Consider the following 20,470-nt stretch of genomic DNA (forward strand, 5'->3'; position numbering starts at 1 on the left):
AAGAGTAATATAAAAATCCCAAAAATGCAAAACCCGACCTAGATTTGAGTGGGAACTACAGGAACAAAGGCCTTGAAAACTACTTTTGAAAACAATTATTTCCTTGACAGTGTCAGATTCTAGAGAGTACTGTGAATTCCCAACTGTTTGGAAGGAAAGGGATCCTGTAGTAGTGGGAAGGCAACGGGCACCACAAGAAGTAGAAGAACCCTTCTCTCTTGGCTTGCCAGCTCCATATTATTCAGAGAAATTAAACGAATGCTCATTTCATGAAAAATAAAAAACCAAGCAATCTTTTCAGTAACTAAAATACACTTTGAATTCCTCACCCATTAGATGGGTTGATAGTAAAGGCGTGAGTTCCATTAACTCACTTCTTCTCTTGTGCCTGAATGTCAGCTTCTTCTGAGCCTACAGCAAAAACCCAGAGGAAGAAGGGAAAGAGCTCTTGGTGCAAGATAGGACCTGGGATGCCTCTGTTCCCAAGGAAACTGGCTGACCTGTTTGGTTTGGAGACTCATGTGCCAGACTCCGGCCTTGGGAATGGAGGTCTGGGCTCCTGGCCAGCTCAGGGGGCCTTGGCCCAGGAGCCTCAGGAGCATGGATCAGCCTCACACAGAGGTGAGGTGGGAGCTGGGCCAATCTCTGGTGGGAGGAAGGGTCTTGTGCCAGCCCAGAGAGGCTGTGCTCATTGCCAGGGAACAGCTGTGCCCTGCATGTGCCCCCTGCACTGAGCTGTGCTGCTGCCAGTGCCCTGTGGAGCTGTAGGGCTGCATGGCTGTGGGGCAGGGAGAGGGGCAGGAGGGTGCATGTGCAGCTGAGCCATTCCTGGAGAGCTCAGGGCTCTGGACTCCCTGCTGTCCCAGAGCAGCCCAGAGGCCAGGCTGTTCCTGTGGTAGCTCTTTGGAAGCAGGTCAGGGTTTTCTCCTGGCCTGCTTCAAGGGGCTGGCAGCAGGAGAATGTTTCCCTGTGCAGGTATTTAGACATTTCCAGGAAATGTGTCCCAAGAAATATGGAGCTTCAGATGCTTTAGATTGCATCACCGTCACTGTTACATTTTGTGTGTCCATTTTGCAGGCCTGACTGACAGCAATGGTCCCAAGGAGGTTACCTTGGGATCTGTAGTTTCCCTGCCAACATCCCAAATGCTTTTACCTTCCAAGGCCGTCTTTTCACAGAGCCACTATCTAAGTTTCCTTTTTTATTATTATGCTGACCATTCTGCAGGGGCAAAAAAATCCTGATTGAAGACATTGCTTTTTTTCTACTGCATTGCCACTTAATTTATCCTCTGTGAAGCCATTCTATAAAATTGCAACTAGAAAATCAGCCTTTAGTCAGGCTGCCCCAAATGTGGCCCAATCTCATAAAGTTTGGAATGAAAATCCTTGGGGAAAATGAAATATCTAATGTCAAGAACACACTTCACATTTGGTAACACTCTTGCAGTCCTGCAATGCTAAGCTTTTCTTTGAATGTCCTCTAAAATATTCCAACAAAGAGAAGAAAATGTTGATCTCAATGCATACAGGTATTAGAACCTGGGACTTCTAGGAACCAAAAGAAGATGTTTACTACAATCAGCATGAATAAGGGCAGATAAGAATCTCTGTCGAGTGCAATCTCCATCTCTGCCCTTCTCTATCAGACACAGAGGCTCTCCAGCATGCAGGGGCTGAGGCCTTCATCATGCAGCAGGTTTCAGTCTGCTGGCCAACAGAGTCATGTCCTGTCTGCTGCCAGTAGCCCATCCCTTGGGAGAGGGTCTAGGCATTGTACCTTGCTGCTCTCAATCACAATCTCTGTGTCTTAGGAGAGCTCTGCAATCTGAAATCTGTCTTGCCTTGTCAGCATTGTGTTTTTGGGGGCTTGAAGTCTGCCAGAGATTTACACAAACCTTTGCTTCCATTCCCAGGCCTCCCACTGCGCCAGGCCAAGGAGATGGATCATCCCACCAGTCCTGGTCTTACAAGGGACAAAGACCTGAGGGATGGCTTTGGAAAGGTAAGGGATAAGGATAGGGATGAGCAGACTTCCTTTCCAGTGGCTATTTAGTGCTTGGCCAAAAATGTCACTGAAAATCATCATCTTCCACTCTTGGGGGATGGGGATTCCCTTGGGAATATATTGGACAGCTACAGAGCAATTGCTTGGCTATTTCCAGTGGTGGCAAGGTCTGTGGTTTGGAGATGGTGCTAAGGTCATTCCAGAAGCATTCTTTATGTGCAAAGGCTGTTTTAGAGAAGTTCTGAATGACAGAGCAAGCTACACATCAGTGCACGTGGGCGAAGTGCACCCTCAGAGGCAGAGAAGCAAAGATTCTAATGTTGGGTGTAAGCAAGGCTGCAAAAGAAAATGGGAGAGTTGGACTTTTCCTGGTGACCTTTGTGGCTGTATTTCACAGCCCTCTCATTCTCAAGTTTTCTGCTCATTAACATCACTGTTTCTGCAACTTGTTTTCACAAGTCTTCTCCTTTTGGTCTCCTGGTCTCAGAGACCAAGTCCTTCAGAGTCCATCAGAATCCAGGAAGTGAGAAACAGCTGCAATTTCGTGCCATGAGTGTTAGGCAACTGCTCATTAGCCCTCCTTGCTGGGTATTGCACATGGTTTTTATACTCCTGCCATGGCCTGTAGGAACTGAACTGCCTGCTCACTGGCATGTCAGCTCTTCCTCTGTCTTGGAGCACTCCTATGACTTTCATGCTTCAAGCAGGGCTTCCTGACATAGCTTGCAGTTGCAGCAGTGGAAGGTTGTGGCACTGAAGTGTTCCACCTCCCTGTGTGTAATTGCCAAGGTGAGGATGGGAGACATTCCTCTGAAACTATTGGAATGTGGATGGAGCTGCTTTGAAGCCTCTGATGGCACTCTGTGGACTCTGCTCCTGATGAGATGTTGTGTCTGGTTTGTGTGTCTCTGCTTACAGTCTGTGATGTGTTTCCATTGCACCTAGATCCATGCTGCATTGTGTATGTTGGCTCAAAAGAACTTAGGGCAGAAGGATGCAGAGTTTTTGGAGAGAGAGATGAAGAAAAGGAGAGAAAGGAAAACATCCTTGCAGCTTATTCCTGAGGCAGTCGAGCCTGGGGATGCAGCTGAAGCAAGTAAGTGGTGGCTACACTTGTGGTGGTCCTGTTTGGCCACTTGCTTGCTTTTTGCACAGTGTTGCAATCAGACTGGGGAGCTGTTCCACTTGCATCTGAGTGGAAGCTTGCTTGGGATTTAATTCTGTTTCCCAAAGAAAAATACAGAGGCATGAAGTGTCTTGCCCATGGCCTCCCTGAGTCAGCAACAGAATATCAGCTTCCCCCCTTCAGCTCTAAAGTTTTTCAGAGTAGAAAATTCTGTCTTGCAAAGTACACAGACTCTCTCCTGGAGAGCAGCCTCCAGGGAAGGGGAGTCCAAAAGAATGCTTTTCAACCAGGGTGCAACCTGGAAAAAACAAAATTCAGCTCCTTCTCCTGCCACTCCCTGCTGAGGAGCTGGCACTGTAGAGCTGTGCTGAAGCCCCAGCCAGGGCTTCTGTTGTAGCCCCAGGAGCAAGCAGCGTTCCCAGCTGAATCCTGGCTGAGGGGCTCTGCCTGCAGGGCTGTGAGCGCTGCCTGAGGGAGGCAGCAGGGCCCTTAGGAGGGAGCCCTCAGCCCAAGGGCATCACACAAGGTTATCTGCACTTTCCTTTGGGAAATGCCCCTGCCAGTCTCCGGAACAGGAAAACAGAAGCAAAGCAATACTGGCTTTCCTTGTTTCTTCAGAGAAGCATCACTGCAGTTTGGTTTGAATCTAGAATAGGGTAAATTTAGATTAGATATACATGGGGGTTTTTTTTATAATGAAGGGGATGAAAAGTTGGTAGGATTTGCCCAGAGAAACTGTTGTTGGTTTATCCTCAAAGGTGTTCAAGGCCAGTTTACATGGGGCTCTGAGGAATCTGATCAGGATGAAGATGTCCCTGCTCACAGGGGTTGGACTAGATGGTGCTTAAAGGTGCCTTCCAACCCAAACTCTTCTAGGATTCTGTGATTCTGTGATCACTGTCTCATGTTAGTGTGCCATTATTGTACTTGAAGTTCTTTGGGATAACAAAGAGATGTTACCCGGCTCTGGCAAGTTTTCTAGCCCTTTCCATCATCACCCTGTCCAGCACTCTCCACTTACAAGCTCCGCTTTGGTCCCTGCAGACTTTAGCCTACCACCTGTCGATGGCACAGCTTCTAGAGTGCAGAGAAAACACCCTGGTAATGCCTTGAAGAAGAAGGTTGTGAGGAAGCAGGACAAGGTGCCCTTACTGCCCAGTACACCCATCATGCATGGGGATGGCAGCTTCCCATGCAGCTCCTCAGGTAAGCCTGCTCTGGGTTTTTCCTTGCACAACGAGCACAAACTGCCTCCTGCCTCAGCCAGCACAGTGGGATCTTGGCTCTGTAGTCTGTCCTGAGAATGAACAGCACATCTACTTTTGAGTTACTCCAGCTTGGTAGTACTGGAGCAGTTGGTTCTTAGAGATCCATTGGAAAGTTGAACTGAATAAAGTAGTGGGAAAGGCCTAAGCTCTGGCTTTTGCCCATCCTGAGAGTCCAAACTACAGCACTGGTGCCAGGAGGCAGCTGGGACTGCAGGGATGAGCTGCAGGGCAGTCTGCCAGGGTGTGCTCACTGTGCACCTACAGGAACCACCACGATCAGTTGTTCACTCACCATCTGGGCCCTCTGCCTGTGCTGCTGTCCAGTTCTGCAGCCAGCTCTTCTGCTATCCAGCAAGAGTTGTCTCTGCAGGGCAGTCAGTGGCTTGGTGCAGTCGTGCTGCTGCTCCCAGAAGTGCCCGATGGCTCCTCGCAATTGTCAGGTTTAGCCTGGAGCTGGGCCCAGCTGGGGCAGGCTGGGAGCAAGCAAGGAGCCCCAGGAGCCAGACAGCAGGGAAGCCTCTGAGCCAGTGCCAGTTTGTCCCAGACGGAGCCCTGGCTGGGAGATGGGGCTGCAGGCCGCGCCATGGCGGGTGCCTTGCCCGGGGCTGCAGTGCCCATGGCTGACCCTCTCCTTACAGTGACCTCGCTGATGGCCACTGCTGCCAAGCGCCGAGAGGAGCCGCTCCGTGGGCACGGGCAGAAGGACAGAGCCTCCTCAGACCCACAGCAGTCCTTGCAGGAGGCACTCTCCTTGCTGGGCAGCGATGACTGGTAAGAAAGGCCCTGTTCACTCTGTGTCCCTCTTTGCATTAAGGTAGGTCAGAGGCGTGTCTTGCTTGTGCCTCTGAGCCCTGAGAGCCCAGAGGGCCAAAGGGCACTGGAGAAACCACTGCAGAGCAGGGAGAGGATGGAGACTGGAGAGCAGCCTTTTCTTGGCCTTGCTCTGCAGCAGTGCTCCAGCTGCAGCAGGTCCGTGCTGTTTCCTGGCTTTGCCTGCTGCTCCATGGAGCTGCACAGGAAATGTTGAGGGAAGAGACAAAGGTCTGGAAGGAGATGATTTGCTGGGTGAAGGCAGAAGCAGGATGGCAGCAGTTTTGAGTGTAGAGATTTGGGTGCCTTGGGCCCTGGCCCAGTTGGGACTGAGTAAGATTCCTCTCTGCTCCCACTGCTGACAGCAATGGCAGGTGACAGGGTCTCCCTGTGACCTCCTGCATGGGAGTCCCAGAGGCAGCTCCAGGGAGCTCCTGTTTTTGAGAAATGGACTGAGTTGTGCTTTCAAGTCCCTCAGCCTGTCATTACTCCTGAAGGGCTCATGGCAGAAGAGAAGGAAAAAGAAAGAAAATCCTCTAAAAATCTTGCACTTTTGGAATTCAACTTTTTCCTTCTCACTGCTTCATATGGGCCTGAGATGTTTTGTCAACATTCACCATGTGTCCCAAAATTCTACACAGGCAGAAGGAGGCCACGAGCAGATAACCCTACAAATGTTAGGTGACATTGGTTTTCTTTTTGATGTCTGGGTTAGCATCCACTCACTGGTGGATGCTTCATTCTCACAGGGATAAGCATGAAAAATCGGCCACGATGCATCTCCTTTGCTTTGCCCTTTCTCTTCTGCTTTCTCTTCCCCATTTCTCTTTGGTGCCCTGTGAGGTGCAGAGAGCTTCTGCAGGTGTGGGGGGTCTGGATGACACTCAGGGGTGCCCCTGGGATCGGTCACCAGCCCTGTGCTGCAGCCCTGATGCCTCACACACCTTCCTGTAGCTGAGGGCCTGCTCCAAGCAAGAGCTCAGAGACAGAGTTGTTTGCACCTTTTAAATAACATGTTGCTGTTGTGGGGGTTGTTTTAGGTAGGGGGTTTTGGGAAAAGCCAGAGTTTCAACAGTTCTTGCCAGGGATGCAATCTCCTGGGACATCCTGCTGCTTTTTTGGGGAATGTGTGAGGTGGAGTGGAGTGGCTGACAGAGAGGCCTCGATCATAGAGTGGAAACTCAGCTCCAGAGTGCCAGTGCAGACTCTCCCTGCTGAACTGCCTGCTGGGGCTGACAGAGAAGGAAAATGTCCCAGTAACAGCCCAGTGGCACTGTGTCTCAGGGACGGGTACAGGGAGGTGACAAGAAACAGCAGCATGGCCTGGCCTCACAGCTTCTAGGAAGCAGTGACAGAGGGGCCTCCTGTGCCACAGATTTCAGAAAGGCTGTCTTCCTAAATGGCCACTCCGAAACCCTTCTCTTTGCCTCTTGCATTTGTGAATGCTTTTGACAGCCACAGCATCCTGGGGCAACGCCTTCCTTGGTTTCATTAAGTACTCCTTGAAAAGCACCTCCCATTGCTCGACTGAGCTGCCAGCCTGGTCATTTCAGAGGGTGCTGCCTCGGTGGAGAGAAATATCAATCTTCTGCCTTTCAGGGAGCTGAAGGAGAAGGGACTCTTCAGCATCAAACACCTGGCTGGGTCCCATTCAGAGGTCCTGCTTTGTAGACTTCATGAGGTTTGCTTGGCAGTTACCAGCGAGGTGAGAACACTGTTCTGAATTGTCCCCCATACTTCATACACGGTGTGTAGAGTAGGTATGTGCTTGTTCATCTCCATGTGTGCTCAGGGACTGCCTTCATTTCTGTTTTAGACCTGATATTTCTAATATCTGTCAGCTACCTGTGGGATCTGTGGGTACATGTAGCTGTATTTACTGGTAGGTTGGGTATCTGGCACTCGTCTGTGAGTGTGGTGCCTTTATAAAGTAAAGTACAAGTGCAGAATCTGAGACACTAATGACATTATTTGCCAGAGTCCCAATCTCTGCCCAAGCTGTAACTCAACACTGCAAATTAGTCTGTAGACCTTAGACAACCTGTGTTGTCTGTTTCCTGGCTGAGTGCTTTAACTGCTGGTATTGCTTTTTTGAACAGGAGACCCTGACTCTTTTATATTTATGATTTGAAAGCAGCCCTTGCTTTAGTTTTCTAGTGAAAGGGCCTAAAATCAAAGCTCTGGACATTTTAGAAGGAGTAAGTAGAACACTTTAGAAAATTTTTTTTTTTTTTAGTCCTGCAGTAAGCAGGTCTGAGGCCAGAAATTGGTGCCAGAGTAAGTGCCTTTCTATGCTTGTGCTCTCCTGCTCCTCATGTACTTGTATGATCCTCTGGAAACAGTGGGACATGTTGTCATTTCCTGGGACTTCTGTTGAAGGCAACTGGTTTTCTTTTCAAGGTGATTCTTATGTTTCCCCTCACGACTTCCCCAGGTGACCAACCTCCGTTCCAAGGTGTCCTACTCTGCAATTGTCACTCTGGGAGAGCTCTTTGTGACCTTGAAGAAGGACATGGACTCTGAGGTGGATGAGGTTGCTCGGGTCCTTCTCCAGATGGTGTCCAACTCCCCAGACTTTGTTCAGAAAGCAGCCAGTCAGACCCTGGGGATCATGGTGGAGAATGTGACTCCTGCACGAGCAATGACTGCCCTCATGGACATGGGAGTCAAGTAGGTTCTTCTTCTTCTTTAAGTGATATTCTTCACCTTCTAGTGTGTGGGAGGGAGAAGGGATGAGACAGAGAATGGGAATGGTGGGAGGGAAGGGTCCTGTATCCTGCATCTTCTGTGAACTCAGGGACTTGATTCTCTGATCAACCTCATTTCTTTCCTCTTGTCGCCTATTTCTGCCCTCCTGCAGCCCATTAGTGCTCAGAATCACAGACCTGTAGAATATAGGGAGTTGGAAGGGGCCCATCAGGGTCATTGAGTCCAGCTCCTGGCCTTGCACAGAACAGCCCAAGGGTCACACCAAGTGCCTGAGATTGTTGACCAAATGCTTCTTCAACCCTGTCAGGCTTCGTGCTGTGACCACTGCCCTGGGGAGCCTGTTGCAGTGCCCACCCTCAGGGTGACAAACCTTTTTCTGATATCCAAACTAAAGCTCCTCTGACTCAGCTTGCTGCTTCCTGGACTTCTCCCAGTCTGTCAGATTTTCCTAGACGTGGCGAATGGTGGGGAAGTGAAAGTGCTTGCAAAGGCTAAGGATAGAGCCTTGTCCTTTTGTGGGAAGGGAGACATTTGCAATTGCAGCTGAGAGCAGTGTTTGGTATTTCACAGTGCTATCCACAGAGGCCCTGGGAAAACCACATATCCTCATGATGCCATTAACCTGAGAAATGAGGAGGATCCTTGCTGGGGCGTAGAGCACATGGGGGAGAATGCTGGGTGTGGCACAGCCTGCACAGCAGCTGCAGCTCCTGCCAAAAGCAGTCTTGTATGGCTGTCCTGGCCATTGAACTCTACTTTCTATTCAAACTGATTTTTCATGTTAGCCTTGAGATGATGAATCACTTAAAAGGCACCTTCACAGGCTGACTGCCATGATGCAAATGCTGCCCTAAGTGTTGGTCCTGGGCCTGATAGTTCCCAAAAGACACTCTCTAGAACAGGACAAGCTGGCTAAACTGCCTGCCACCCTTTCCTCAGCTTTGGAACAGGGTAAAACATTCAGATGTATCCTTTGCCAAGCCCCAAAGAAGAAACAGGCTGCATTGCTGGATATTCTGCAACTTCATGGCCCACACTGTGTTTTCCCTTCATTTGTTTATCCCAGAGGTGTGCAGATTTGGGGATGAATGGGTGGAAAGTGCCTCATCCTGCTGCAGCTCTGTGTAGTGGGTGCCCTCTGATGGCTCAGCATCAATTGTCCTTAATGTCTAAATTATTCATATGTGATCTAATACTTAATCTTTCTCCGAGCAAATTTTGAGAAAAGAAATTGAGTATCAGACAGTGCAGGGAGACTGAATTCCTCCCCCTTCTGTGCAGGGAGGCCCTCTGTACAGTGCTAACTCAGTGTTTATCTGAGGACAGAACATTCTGCAGGTGTCTGAAGGTGCAGCGAGAACCCAAGCTCCTTCCCCCAGCAAGAAAAGGGAGCAGGCTCTGGCCAAGGCCTGTGCTGCTGCTGCTCCTTCTCCCTGTGCCCCAGGGTTTGCTCTCTCCTTCCCAGGAGCTGCCACGCCCAGGTGCGGAAGTGTGCGGCCGAACTCCTCCTGTCCCTGATGGAGAGAATTGGAGTCACGAAGCTCGCAGGCACACCCAGGGCTGAGAGGCTGGCACACGTGGCAGGGAAGCTTGCTCAGGACTGTCACAAGGACACAAGGTAATGATCTTCATTTCACCTCCTCAAACAGGAAAACCGTTTTGCGTCTGGCTGTAAAGGTGAAACCACAAAAGAGTGGAAACTAAAGGAAATATGAAGTGACCTCATGGTGTGAATAAGGGTCATAAAATCATGGAATATGCTGAGTTGGAAGGGACCCATCAGGGTCATCGAGTCCAGCTCCTGTGCAGGACAGGCCAAGGGTCACTCCATGTGCCTGAGAGCAGTGTCCAAATGCTTCTTGGGCTCTGTCAGCCTTGGTGCTGTGAGCGCTGCTCTGGGTTGCCTGGGCAAATGGCTGTACTGGGTTACCTGAGGTTGGCCAGCGAGAAGGAGCCTTGCCAACTTCCTGTGGCTTGAAGGATTCTTTCCTGAGATCAAAAGAGCTCAGATGAGCCAGTCCAACAGTTTTGATTGGCCTTAGATGCACAACACAAAGCCAAAGTGTTGGCTAATGTTCATCACTGAAGGATCCCAAACATCCATTTCTCATTAACTTCAGACTTTCCTAGAAGTATTCCAGAGGTCTTTAGCCATTGTATTCCGTCTTTCTAAACCTGTTCTGCAGATTTCTAGAATGCTGTTATCTGTGGCTCAGTGAGCTCCACATTTCTTCTTGAAGAAAACTGTGGTTTCCTAGTGGCAAAATCACCCCAAACCATGAAAATCCCCTTCCTTTGGTGATTAAATTCCCATTAATAGCTGCCAAGAACACCAGAGCAACTAGCTACCCATGTGCATACACATAGTATAGAATAATCAAGAGGATGCATGAGGTGTTTTGTCCTGGCTTCCCTGCCAGTTAAAGAAAGGCAAATTATTGTGCAGTGGCAGCAGGACACTGCTAACAGGCTCTGACAACAAAGCAGATGTGTTTTGCTTGTTTCCTGGGATCCTTTGATGCCTCAGAAGCACACCCCCAGTTTCAGAGTGATATGGTATTTTTCTGTTACCCCACATTCTCCTCTTGCCTCTTGTATTCAGCTGACAGCACTGTGTGGTGTCAGGTGGAGGTAAATCTCCCTTTTTGCTGAGTAGGTAATGCCTTCTCATGCAAGGATTGCAGCTGATGAGTTTTAGACATCAGCCTCTTCTGTTAACACTCTTCCTTTGTTTGTTCACTTTTCTTCTGTTTCCTTCCTTCCTGCCTTCCTTAGGCATTATGGACAGGAGATGGTGAAGATGTTGCTCACAGATCAACAACTTAAACTGCTTTTGGAACGATCTCTTTCCACCCGTGACCTGGAAGAAATCCTGACAAGAATGAAGAAGAAAGTAAGTGCTTGGCAGGAGAAATGTCTCCTTTGTGCAAGTATTGCCACTGCTAATATGAGATCAAACATACCCAATGTGTCTTTAGCTCATTTCTCTTCTGCTGAATCATTTTGCTCCTGGGAATGAGCTGTTAATCCTCAGCCTGTTCATCTGCAGGCCACAAAGGAACTGATATTATTAGGGGAAAAGTGGGGTTTTGAATATTTTCCATATCGGTCACAAAGAGGAAAGGGAAAGAGGAGAAAATGGAATTACATTTAAGCGTAAGACCCCACCATGCTCTCCCTACTCTGCCCCCACTAAAGCAACTAAGTGAGACTAGTGCTTCTGAAGATAACAGAGTCTTTGCACAAGGCACTGGAAGTAGTAGTGCCAAGAAAATTTCCAAATTTGCAGAAGATGTTGAAGTGCATCCTAGTTACTACAATTACTGTCTGTCTTTTGGGAATACTGCCCTGCTGTCAAGCCCTGTGGAGCTGGAAGAAGCTTGGTGAATTCAGCAGCATCCAGTGGAAAATCCTTTGTTTGTTGGGGGGGGATTTTATTCTTTTTATTTACATTACACAAGGGAGTGTGCCTTTGTGCAGGCACAGGGAGAGTAAGCATTGAACCAAATCGACTTCCAACATGATGGGCCAACCCCCAAAGAGTCCAGGTTTTCTGTTGCTTCCTTCACAAACACTCGCTGCCTACCAGTTTGCATTATTCCCATTTATGGTCAGGACTAATGAATTTGGGACTTTAGACTGCTGCTCAGTCTGGTAGCACCCATACCCTGCCTTGGGCTGTTGAAAACAAAGAGTTGGCATCACTGAATCTCTGGTCTGTTTCCTTCTGTCAGTTAGGAAATGTTTCCCTAAGCCTTGGTAGCAGTGATCCTGGTTCTAACTTGGGTTTTAAACAGGGAATTTCCTATTCAATGGTCTAAAGATAGATGGGGTTTCTCTATGTCCTTGTAGGGGATGGAAAACCAGAAGGCTGAACGCCCATCTGTCAAGGAGCCGGTGAAGGAGAGGAACGATGGCTCAAAGAAGCCCCAGGCCACAGTGCCTTCTAGCAAACGGTACTGAGCACTTTTGTCAGATGTGACAAAGCACATGGCAAGCTTTACATGTCTCTTCCTCAGGAAAATCTTTCTGGCAGCGATGACCAATGCCACAGATTGTTTCCTTTCCCTACAAATGCTCTAAGATAAAAAATGTCTACTTCTGCATTGTGTTGAGCACAACTTCTCTGGAGGGGTTTCCAAAAAATGGAGAGACAAAAAGAGACACCCATTGGTTGCAGCTCAGACGAACCAGTGCAGTGCAAGGGCAGTGTTCTGGAGGCTAGGAGAGGGCCAAGTTTCTGCTGCCTGACTTGGGACAAGTAAATTCAGCTAGGGTGTTTTTGTCATCTGAGTGGAGTCTTTTTAGATGGGTGTTTTGATGAGAAATCTCAGTCTAGAAGCAAGATGCCATTCCACAAAGATGCAGTTCTCATCCATGTGGTTTGGCCTGGCTTAATCATGGTTTTCTTACCCTCTAACAGTATCAAGTTTGAGTACTAAGTAGCAAGGCAATTCCTGAACAACTTCAGTCAACTGGTGTCTCAATGTGGACTTTTTGTCTTGATATTTCTGTTATTAATATAATTTTCTTGATGGACAGCATGTTTGGTTTATTTCGTCTTGTGCTACAGTCAGCATTTAAGACAGGAATTTCATCCTCACTGTCTCTTCATGCCAGTGGCAGAGCTACTTGTACCTGTTCTCCTCTGATAACAGGGGGGATTTATTTAGCTCTGTCATGCTCAGCAGTGGCTGGAAAGTGACCATATGCCTCAGAAGCACAGCTAGCATCTTCCTGTGCTCATGGAAGAGACAGGTTGATTCAGGAAAATTGTTCCCACTGGGGTCGTTATGCTCTGGATCTAGTCTCTAGGGAAGCAAATGAAATGTGAGTGTAGTTCTGGGATGTCTGGCTTCTGTTTATATCTCTCTTACTGATTTTCTAAATCCTTCACATATGGCCCTGTTTATCTGTTCAGATGCAGCTGAGCTACTTTTCCAGATTGTCATGCCTGGTTGTAGAGACACTTCTCCAGAGTGATGAGTTTCCTTATTATAAGTCACACATGTGCCAAATGAGGGCGCATTTAAACTTGGAAGTAGTGTCTCTCTTTCTCCACAAAGCAATGTGACCTGTGTTCCTTGGCAGCCATCTGAAGCTTGATCAGATGCATCTCATCCTTGGTTTTCCTGAGTGAGCACTGGTGAGGATGTCACTTGCAGATTGTCTCCCGTAATGATTGTCATGAGGTCCACCTTGTTCTTCAGAGCCTCATGATTTTCCAGCTTGAAATCACATAATAAGGAAAGCTGCTCAAGAGGTTTTGCTCACAATTAACTGAAGATATAATCTGTGGCTGCAGCTCTCTCCACAGAGAGCAGCAGGCAAACTTTCTGAGGCATGGTCCTGGGGAGGGCTGTGAGAAGAGGAGAGAAAAGAATGAGAAACAATTCTTATCTTCACTTGCTGCACCTATTGTTGTGAACATGTGGAATGTGTTATGGAGATTTGTTTACCAAAGGGTAATTTCTTAATTGGCCACTGGTGATGGTGTTTTGGATTCAAGTGACCAATCTGGTCTGGCTGTATTGGACTATCTGTAACAGCAATGAGTTTCTGTATAGTATAGTATAGTGTAGTGTAGTATGGTATAATAAAGTGATTGATCAGCCTTCTGAAATCATGGAGTCAATGCTAATTATTTCCACAATGGGGATGCCATGCTACGATAATTATCACCAACAGGTCCTCATTTGGTTTCATTTTCCAGGGTGAAATCTACCTCTGATGAACACCTCCTACACCGTGCAAAAGCCCAGGTCACGTTACCTCCAGCTGTGGAAGAAACTGAGCTGCTCCAGAAGCTTTACCATCTCCTGGAAGCCAAGGGGTTTCAGACACGGATGGAAGGAGTGGCACTCCTCCTAGACCTGTGCAAAACCAGCCCCCAGCTCATCTGCACTAACATTGTCCAAGTATGTAAGATATCTTCACTGCTCCTTTCCTTTAGCTCCTTTCCTAAGCCTGTAGCAGTAAAGTAAATCAGTGTGTCTTGGCACTACATCCTGGCTGTTTGGGACAGGCTGGTCCCTCTTACCCAGACAAATGTAATTCAGCCCCAGGCTTCAGGACAAGTTATTGCAGTCCAGCTGTATTTGTCTGGCAGGTGCCTATTGATGCTGTTCATCAGATGACGGCAGAATTTTCTGCTGGTGTAACTGCTGTTCTCTCCTACTCCCAGTTGGGTGAAGTGAAGGGAATCCAGCCCCTGAAAGCATGACAATTTTTCTCTGGACCAAAAATGGGTTTGCATGGGGAAGAGAAGTATCAAGCTGGGTTGGTTTAAACCCAATTATTTTTTTAAAGAATACTTCTATATACTCCATCTCCTCTGGCACAGGCACAACTCTGGCTACTCATATTCATTTCTGTTCCTATTCCTCATGGGTAAAGATGGTGCTCACCCTTCTTGGGGGGGCCTTTTTTTCTCTTTGGAAAAGGAGGAAAACAGCTAAGGACTAATCTCTGCCTTCTCCTCCCAGTGGATGCTTTTTCCCTTTTTCCAGGAAAAGGTGCCTGATAATGTGGCTTTCAAGGGACTGAACCTGCTCTAATGAGAGCTGTACAGCACATTACATTTCAGAAGTCCACCTGTTAGTTAGAGAAATGGTCTGGATCCTGGAAGAGTTGATCAGAGCCCTGCACTTCTCCAGACACTGGTTCTGAGACAAACAAAAGAAAATTTAGATCTCCTCCAGCCATAGTTTTGGCAAAATCATAATTGCCCTCAGTACTTGAGGCAACTGTATAGAAAACCAGGCATTGTAAACACTTGCTTCCATCCAAAGCAAAGGTAGTTTTTAGCATTAACAAATGGAATTGATATAATGATTTATAGATGGAGAGAAATACCATAGGAACTATTCTGTCCCCAGCCAAACCTCTTAAAAACAGAAGAAAATCTTTCAACCGGCATGAGGTTGCACCACCATTCCAGTGAGTGGCCCACAGGAAAACAGTGAAATTGTGCAAGCAAGTGCTGACCTGACAGAAAGGATGACTTTCATCTTTGACATTGGTGACTGCTACATCCACTCTTCAAACAAGGGCATATGATTCCAGCTTTCACGTTGCTTGTTCTCTTTACAGATTTTTGATTATTTTGTCCGGAGAATATCTGACAGCCACAAGAAGGTGAAGCAGAAGGCGCTGGACGTGCTGGCTGAAATCACAGGCGTCCTGAAAGATGCCCTGAACCCGGTGATCATTGGTTTGGTGGAGGGAATAACAAGGAACCTGAACTCTAAAGATCCCAGGGTTCGTGCTGCAGCTGTGAAAGCACTGGACAAATCCATTGCTCATTTGGGTAAGGCTGAGCCCTGGCAGGGACTTTCCTCAACTGCGTCTCTGTCTCTCCTGCACAAGAGATCCTTGAGTGCCTTGAGAGCTGTTGTTGTCTGTGAATGCTCCAGCTGACACCCACCAGAAGCTGCGCAGGTGCAGTCCTTATGCACCAGTCCCCAAGAGGCTGGAATGTGCAGCAGCATTTCCCAACAGTCCCAGGCACCCTTGGCTCTGTGCTGCTTGTCTGAAGAGCAGATCCCAGACTGCAGCTTTGCAACAGTTCAGAGGCAAAGGGGTTTTGGAGTTTCCTTGGGCCCCGTTTGACTTCCCAAATGAATAACTTTGCTGTTGGCATTAAGAGACACTGGCTCATCAGAGCTTCTGCAGAGCAGCTACCTGGATGGCTCTACATAATAGGCATTAGCTGCCTATTTTCCACCTTTCTCCTTTGTCTTGTTTTTTCAAAGGGGAACTGATGATTTACCAAGTTCATTTCTTTAGAACAAACAGGTATAAATGCAGCTGTCAATGATGCCTTGTTCCACGTGCTGTTTTCCATGGGGCAAGATGGCAATAGCAAATAACTACATTGGCAAGGGCTGCTCTAAATTCCTTTGCCACACAGATTTATGTCAGCTCTGCACTGGGGAAATATGTCTGAAAAATGGAGTGTTGAAAAGGCAGGTCTTCAAGGGGAGTTTCCACTTTCTCCTCCCTAGCTGCTCTTTGAACTCACAAACTACCTGACTCAGTGCCTTTCTGTGTCCCAAGTAGCTTTTTCCTTTTTGCTCTGGGATGCAAAACATTTTCACTGCTTCCATGTGACTGAACTCCTGAGGTCCCTGATGTGAAATGTTTGAACATAGCTCCTGGTATAGCAGACAAGTTAGAATTTACAAATGTGAAAGGAGAGCTTTTCTTTTGGAATTTAAAACCCTGCCAAGTAGGCTGGGAGGAAAGAAGAAAAGGATTCAAAAATCAGCAGAAATTGACTTGATTTTATAAAATGGGGTTGCCCCTACCCTTTCTGTCCCCACTGTCCTTTCTGCTATGCCCTCAGACAAGTGAGCTGAAACGTGTGTTTCACTTGTAGATAAAGTATCACTGCTGAAAGAGTTCAGCTACCAATGGAATCAGCTGAGTGGCCAAGCTCTGCTGGATGTCACGGAGCGTATCACAGGTATGGCCTCCCCTTCTAAGCCAAGAGCTCTTCCCAGGGAGTATTTACAGGGAATGCCTGTGAACAGACAGCAGAGTAGCTCCTCCAAATCAGGAGTGCTGAGCTTGTCCCTCCTGCCCAATACCCATGGCAGGTGTATTTGGCAGGTTTCCCCTGGCTGCTGCAGAGCTGTGCAGCATCTGAGATGGGGGCAGAGCTTGGCCTGGGGGCTGAGCTCTCACTGGGGCATCTCAGAACCCACCTCCAGGAAAGGGAAGGGCTAAAAATACCCCAGCTGGCTCCTCCCTGGGCAGCTGAGGGACATCTGTGATCTTTTAAGGAAAATGGTGGCAAATGCTGTTTCAGGGCATCAGTTTGTTTTGTCCTCACAGAATTCTTGTTTTACTCTTGGAAAGGCAACATCTTTGAATGCAAGGTTTAATCCACTTTGTGTCTTCATTAGGAATCTCAAAAGGGCATGTTCAGTGATTGGAAATGTCAAAGGCCCTTTAAAGAGCATTTGAATAAAGTAGATCTCCAGCAACAGGGAATTTAGTTTAGCAGTTCTTTTGATCTCTTTTTCAAATAAAGGAATTACCTATCAATTAGGACTACTTTAGAGAAAGCAGATGTTCTCTCTGAGATTTAGGAGGAACAGACAGCTGTTCCTCACATTCAATAGTCACCAATTGTCTTTAACGATTTTTTAACTCAAATGAATTCCTGTTTTAAAATGGGCACCATAACCCTTTCCTGCTTAGCAGAATTGGTTTTGGGTACATTCAGGAGCGGTTCCAATGTTGATGACTGTTGGTGGATTGACAGCACAGAGAAAATGAAGTCTCTTCCATCACAGAACAATCAAGGGCTACTAGATAACATTTTGCCTGATCAGAAAATAAGAATGGTCTCCAGAGCATTTCAGGTTTTGATCTCTCAGCCAAATCGGCCTGTTGCAAGGAGCCAGTTGATAGTAAATTTTTGTCTGTGTTTGATACAGTTCAGGTCAGAAAATGGGCAGAGAGCAGATTTCAGAGACAATATGAGAAAACACTCATATTTTGGTTACATTTCAGTGCCCTGTGTAGCATTTTCCCCTCTCTATGCCCCTATTTCTGTGGACATTATAAGAAAAAATGTCATTAACACTGGGAGGGGAAATGGCATTAAAATGTGGAGCATTCAAATGCCACAGCAATGCAGCCTGGGTAATTATCTAAGGCACCCTCAGGTTTGAAAGAGCTGTTTGCTGGAAGCCCCAAAAGCATTCTGCCAAAGACACCTGCTAGGCACTGATGTTTCTAATCCAGCTGTCAGGCAGCAGCCATCTCTGGTGAGCTGGAGTTTTGAGGTGTGTTCTAATACTGCCCTTTGCTGTGTGCCACTGAGCAAAGGGAAGAGCCAGATGAGACATTTGGCACTTGACATCAAAGGTACAAAAATGGAATCAACCTTTTATTAGAAATCTCTCATTTGCCTCTCTAAGGTGCATTTCCAAATCTTCAGTGTGGGTTTTGACAACTTGTTAATGGACATAAATTGCAATTGGACATTTCATTCATTGTTCATGCAGAAAGAGATTGTGAGATAATTTAGTAAAGGTACGAAGTCTGCCACAGGCACAAGGCTCTGGTTGGAGAAATTAGTGCTGAGGAGTTGGTGGTTCTGTTTCCAGGATGATCAGCTGCTTTGCCCGTTTCTGGATCATGGGGCTCTGTGTGCTATTTCTCTGATCTTGGCCAGAGAGGCTTGCAAGAAGCAAAAGCAGAGGTAGATCCTTGTTTGCATTGAGGTTGGTGGCTAAGAAGCTGTGTCTCTCTCCCGGCAGTGCTTGTGGAGTGGGTTTATGCCAGCAGCCCTGAAGTGGTCCAGCACGACGCCCTGCCCGTGCTCTGGTCCTTCCTGGAGAACAAGGCGCTGCCTGTCCGAAGCGCCAACGTCCGCACCGTGGCCACCAAGCTTGCCTGTGCCCTCTACAAGGTGATGGGCACCCAGCTGAAGAAATGCGCTGCCAGCAAGCCTCCACATGTGCGGGAAAACCTCTCCAAGATTTTGGGCTGGTGAAGGCGAGATGTTCTCCAGAAAGCTGACCATTTGCTGAGTTGGACACCTCTGGATGTGACTTTTCAGCTGTGCCAAAAATGACAAAACACTAAGGAAGGGTGTGCATCTGCCCCCGCTCTCTCCATCACCTGTCCTAGTCATGGCGTGGGGGGCCTGAAGCAACTCCAGATGGAGGACAAGGTGAGGGCGGATCATGGCTCAGCCTCACACAGAGGTGAGGTGGGAGCTGGGCCAATCTCTGGTGGGAGGAAGGGTCTTGTGGCAGCCCAGAGAGGCTGTGCTCATTGCCAGGGAACAGCTGTGCCCTGCATGTGGCCCCTGCACTGAGCTGTGCTGCTGCCAGTGCCCCGTGGAGCTGTAGGGCTGCATGGCTGTGGGGCAGGGAGAGGAGCAGGAGGGTGCATGTGCAGCTGAGCCATTCCTGGAGAGCTCAGGGCTCTGGGCTCCCTGCTGTCCCAGGGCAGCCCAGAGGCCAGGCTGTTCCTGTGGTAGCTCTGTGGACGTGGCTCTGGGCTTTCCCCTGGCCTGCCTCAAGTGTCTGCCAGCAGGAGCATTTTTCCCTGTGCAGCTGTTTAGAAGTTTGCAGGAAATGTGTCCCATTAAATTGGACCTTTAGCTACTTTAGGTTTGCATGGTGGCCTGTGTTAAACTTTGTGTCTCCATTTTGCAGATCTGACTGGTTACAGACTTACTGAGAAGTTTTCTCTGGATACTTCCGATGTTCCCTTACCCACAAAGTCTTTGCCTCCCGTCCAGAAGAGCTCTCTTTCCTCCAAGCTCAGGAAGCAGCTGCCACCTGTCAGAAGAGTGTTTGAAGAATAGGATTTATGTGTTAGACTTCATAGTTACAGATGTACATATGTTCTGATCTTTACATGTAGTTTTTAATAAATGTGTTTTGATTCTATCTTTAAATTTTGATGACATATTTTTAATTGTATCTATTTTATTTTGATGATGAAATGTGGGAGAGTTAGGAATTGCGGCTGGAAGATCTCGGGCTGTTACGGGTAGACAGGAAGATTTCACTTTCAGTTGACTTTAGCTACTTGGCCACACCCAGGACAGGGCTAAAGGAAGTGACACAAACTGCCTAAAGCCATAAATACCCCTGAAGGCTTTGAATAAACGCCATTTGCTATCCACCATATTGGTGTCTGCAGTGAGTGGACCGAGTGACCCTGTATTTGGGTCACCGTGCCGATCCCCCAGAACCAGGTCGCCTTGCAGGGAACTGCAACACAGAAGTAGCAACTAATCCTGTTGAAATGTGCAATAGCACCTAATTGAAGCAGAAGAGGAGATGTCTTTATGCCTAATATGTAAATGCAAACTGTGTTATTGAAAGAATTGTTATGAGCGTTGTAGTTCATTGTAGGTCTGAGGCCGATCAAAGTACCAAGGCCTGAAGAGGCCCTGAGGCAAAGTTCACCTCTAGATGAACCTTCCAACCAAATGTTAGATTTGTATCCACTCCTTAAGGAAGCATTATTACCAACATGATCAGTGTATGTGTTCCTTGATAAAACATGGATTTATCTTTCTGTATTTAGAAACCAGAGCAGGCCCCATCTGGCCTTTTTTGGGGCTGAAGGATCAAAGCCAACTCCCCTGGTTCCTCCTTGAGCCCTGGCAAGGCTTTGGGAGAAAGCAATGAGGAGAATGAAACCAGATGTTCCCACAGTAGCAGTGATGTCAGCTTGTTTGTTTAACAGTGTAAAAGCTGTGTCCTCTCCCCGCGGGCTTGGAGCCTCCTTGCCTGCAGAGGTGGAGGCACCTGCAGGAATTCCCAGTGTCTGGGAGTGGCTCTGCAGTCCTTGGCTTCCCCAGCTGATGTGTGGATCTGGGTGATGGTAAAGCCTGAGGGGAACTGCTGGTGGATCTTTCTTTAATCACTGCAGGCAATCTTTGGTAGTGATGACTGGATGGATTGCTGAGCTTCTTTTGTAATTCTTTGCTAACGATGATGTGCTTTGCTGAGCTTATCCTTTTGTAATTCTTTGCAGCTGTGCATGATATAAATGACACAATTCCTTAAGC

General features: G+C 47.7%; 2 protein-coding genes across 2 annotated transcripts; both read left to right on the forward strand.

The window, feature by feature from the left end:
- Positions 1–1,893: 1,893 nt before the first annotated feature.
- LOC132334969 (TOG array regulator of axonemal microtubules protein 2-like) lies at positions 1,894–7,885 on the forward strand. Its single transcript, XM_059861090.1, has 6 exons — positions 1,894–2,004; positions 2,953–3,103; positions 4,178–4,339; positions 5,040–5,172; positions 6,811–6,916; positions 7,646–7,885. The coding sequence occupies exons 1-6, from the start codon at positions 1,942–1,944 to the stop codon at positions 7,883–7,885; spliced, it is 855 nt and encodes a 284-aa protein (XP_059717073.1). The 5' UTR covers positions 1,894–1,941.
- Positions 7,886–8,581: 696 nt separating this feature from the next.
- On the forward strand, positions 8,582–19,252 carry LOC132334970 (TOG array regulator of axonemal microtubules protein 2-like). The gene is made up of 10 exons (XM_059861091.1): positions 8,582–8,598; positions 9,386–9,538; positions 10,696–10,813; positions 11,773–11,876; positions 13,634–13,838; positions 15,013–15,229; positions 16,301–16,387; positions 18,195–18,426; positions 18,568–18,644; positions 19,101–19,252. Exons 1-10 carry the CDS (start codon positions 8,582–8,584, stop codon positions 19,250–19,252), a joined length of 1,362 nt encoding a protein of 453 aa, XP_059717074.1.
- The last annotated feature ends 1,218 nt before the right edge of the window (positions 19,253–20,470 follow it).

This window comes from Haemorhous mexicanus, chromosome 16 (assembly GCF_027477595.1).
Source record: "Haemorhous mexicanus isolate bHaeMex1 chromosome 16, bHaeMex1.pri, whole genome shotgun sequence".
Classification (NCBI taxonomy): Eukaryota; Metazoa; Chordata; class Aves; order Passeriformes; family Fringillidae; genus Haemorhous; species Haemorhous mexicanus.